We start from the raw sequence: 2,584 nt of genomic DNA, 5'->3' as shown, positions 1-2,584 counted from the left end.
TCTTTGTCATTCAACAAGTTCATTCGAGAAAAAGCTATTATAGGCCCTCGATCGTTCTTCAAGTTGAGCTTAAAATGAAAGAATCAGAGGGATATATTCTTTTATAAAAGAATATTGCCATAGAGATTGTACCCCACAATATTTTTATTTTAATAAAATTTTGTTTGCATTATTTTTCTTATTGTTTTGCTAATTTTGTAGGACTTTTATGAAATTTGTGCGTTCAAGAATATCATTATTAAACTAATTATACAATATTTAATTTATTTAATATAAATTTGTATTTTTAACTTGGGTTTGGGTTCACTTATTTAATTGAGTGCCTGAATTTTGCAGGATTCTCACCCCTGACTGTGGGCACTCAATAGAAATCAAAACATATTAAACTAAACCATCATTCATTTGAGATATTAAACTTGGGGTTTTCGTGGGGGGTCTTATTTGATAATGGATATACTTCTTTTAGGAGGACACTTGTCCCATTGTCAATAGAATTCAATGAACATGAATACACAACCTCATACTGCAAACCAATACTGAAAATGTCAAAACCCCATCTAGCTATGCCCCATTTTCGTCCACTCAACATGGTGGTGGTGAAGCCAACAAGTCAAAAAAGACTGCATGTGACAACCCAACTCCTCGCACCTATATATAATAAACCCATCTGAAGGAACAACTTAGCAAAGAGGTAAGAGTGATCGGAGAGCCATGACTTTGTCACACCATCTTCTTCTTCTTGGAGTGCTCTCTCTATGGCATTGCAGTGCAGATTCTGCAGACCCTTTAGGGGTTTTCTGCAACAAAGACACTAACATTGGGAGTGGGAACGCATCAGCCGACTTTGATGACTTGTCGGTTCAATTGGTCTCAAAAGCTTCCACAAATGGCTTCGTTGCTATCTCCTTTGGTAGTGGTCAATACTTAGTCCACGGCTTGGCACAATGCAGAGGAGATGTGGGCAAGGAGGGCTGCTCAACTTGTATTCAAGATGCTGCAAAGCAGATTCGTACGCGTTGTCCAAACAAGGCCGACGCCAGGATTTTGTTTGATTACTGCTTTCTAAGGTATTATTAAGCTATCGGTTTAATCCCCAATACTTAAATCAGTTATATATTTTTTGAGTTCCCATTATTTATTCCATCCCATTTATTTGTATCTTTATCTCACAGTGTAGATGTCACCGTAGATAACATTTACAACAGTGTAGGAAACACTTCTACTAAAAAATGTTTTGAAAAAATATTAGTTGTTTTGATAAAATTTAGAAAACATTTTTAAAAATCTGAAAAATCACTTATGGTGTTTTCTAGAAAAACATTTGATAAGTGCACTAACGGAGTACCCCTGAAAATATTAAAACAAAAAAACAAAAAAACTACATTGCTTGCAATAGTAGGACTCAATCCCAAGACTGTTATTGCTCCCCCAACAATGACAACCCTGGACCATTGGGTTAAAGCTCGCTCGGAGCTAAACTGCTGGCTGTGCCACATTCTTTTAAAAATACTTAGATAAAATAATTCCATTAAAAACACGAATGTATTTAACAGTGATTTTTGAAAGTGTTTTTAACTTTTCTAATACTTGAAAAATAAATATTTTCAAGCTTTAGAAAGAGTAAATACATTTATTAAAATTACTGTAAAAACACACTCTTAATCATGAAACATCAACCGAACGCATTCTAATGACAGTGGCGTTCACTTGTACAGGTACAGCGACAAAGACTTCATAGGGAAAGTTGACACGGGCTTTGGGATTTTCTTGCGCCATGGGGCTAAGGTAACTGAAACGGAACGGTTTAATGAGGAATTAGGCAAGCTGATGGAGAAGATCAGATCGCAGGCTGTTGAACCCCAGAACGCAGGGCTGGGTAAAGGCCAGACAAAGCTCACACCCTTCGTCACACTCTACGCCTTGGTGCAATGCACACGGGATCTGTCGCCATTGTCCTGCGCCCAATGCCTGGCCATTGCTGTTGGCAATTTCTCCGACTTCTGCTACAACATGAAGGGTTGCCGCGTTTTGTATAGCAGTTGTTATGCTCGCTACGAGCTTTATCCAGTCTCCTTCCGTCTCGGCTCTGCCCTAATGTTTTCTAATACTCAGAAGGTTTATCCATAGATTTAGGCCATGCCAACATCAGCGGTTCGTCATGCCTAAGAAAAGGATATATGCAGAACTTTTGTCCTATTTTGTAGCTTTGCATGCATGTGAATCTTCTCTTTTAAGCCTTTAATGCTATAAGCTTGGTTTCTAAATACAAAATAATGTCTGCACCAAATTTTTAACCAATCAAGTCTAATTTTTTTTTTTTTCAAAATTTTAATTTTGCTGGGTTACATGTACACATTAATTGATAGAGATAATTTCAACTTAAGATAGGGAAAATTATTTAGTCAAATTCCAACTCCAATAAAATTCAGTGATAATAATAAATCAAATACTATATTAATCGGATAAAAGATAAGGATTAGAAAAGCTAGATCGAGGTAGGCGGGTGTATACCTTCTTTTATACAAAGTTGATCAACGTTCTTCTACCGCGATATGATGATCTTCAAGAATAAAATTATTATAAA

At 36.4% G+C, this 2,584-nt stretch overlaps 1 protein-coding gene across 1 annotated transcript; it reads left to right on the top strand.

Annotated features, from left to right (window-relative positions):
• Positions 1-703: 703 nt before the first annotated feature.
• Positions 704-2,233, top strand: LOC100249783 (cysteine-rich repeat secretory protein 55). Its single transcript, XM_002269901.5, has 2 exons — positions 704-1,067; positions 1,716-2,233. The coding sequence occupies exons 1-2, from the start codon at positions 712-714 to the stop codon at positions 2,125-2,127; spliced, it is 768 nt and encodes a 255-aa protein (XP_002269937.2). The 5' UTR covers positions 704-711; the 3' UTR covers positions 2,128-2,233.
• The last annotated feature ends 351 nt before the right edge of the window (positions 2,234-2,584 follow it).

This window comes from Vitis vinifera, chromosome 7 (assembly GCF_030704535.1).
Source record: "Vitis vinifera cultivar Pinot Noir 40024 chromosome 7, ASM3070453v1".
Taxonomy (NCBI): Eukaryota; Viridiplantae; Streptophyta; class Magnoliopsida; order Vitales; family Vitaceae; genus Vitis; species Vitis vinifera.
This window is presented reverse-complemented; position numbering and strand designations above follow the sequence as displayed.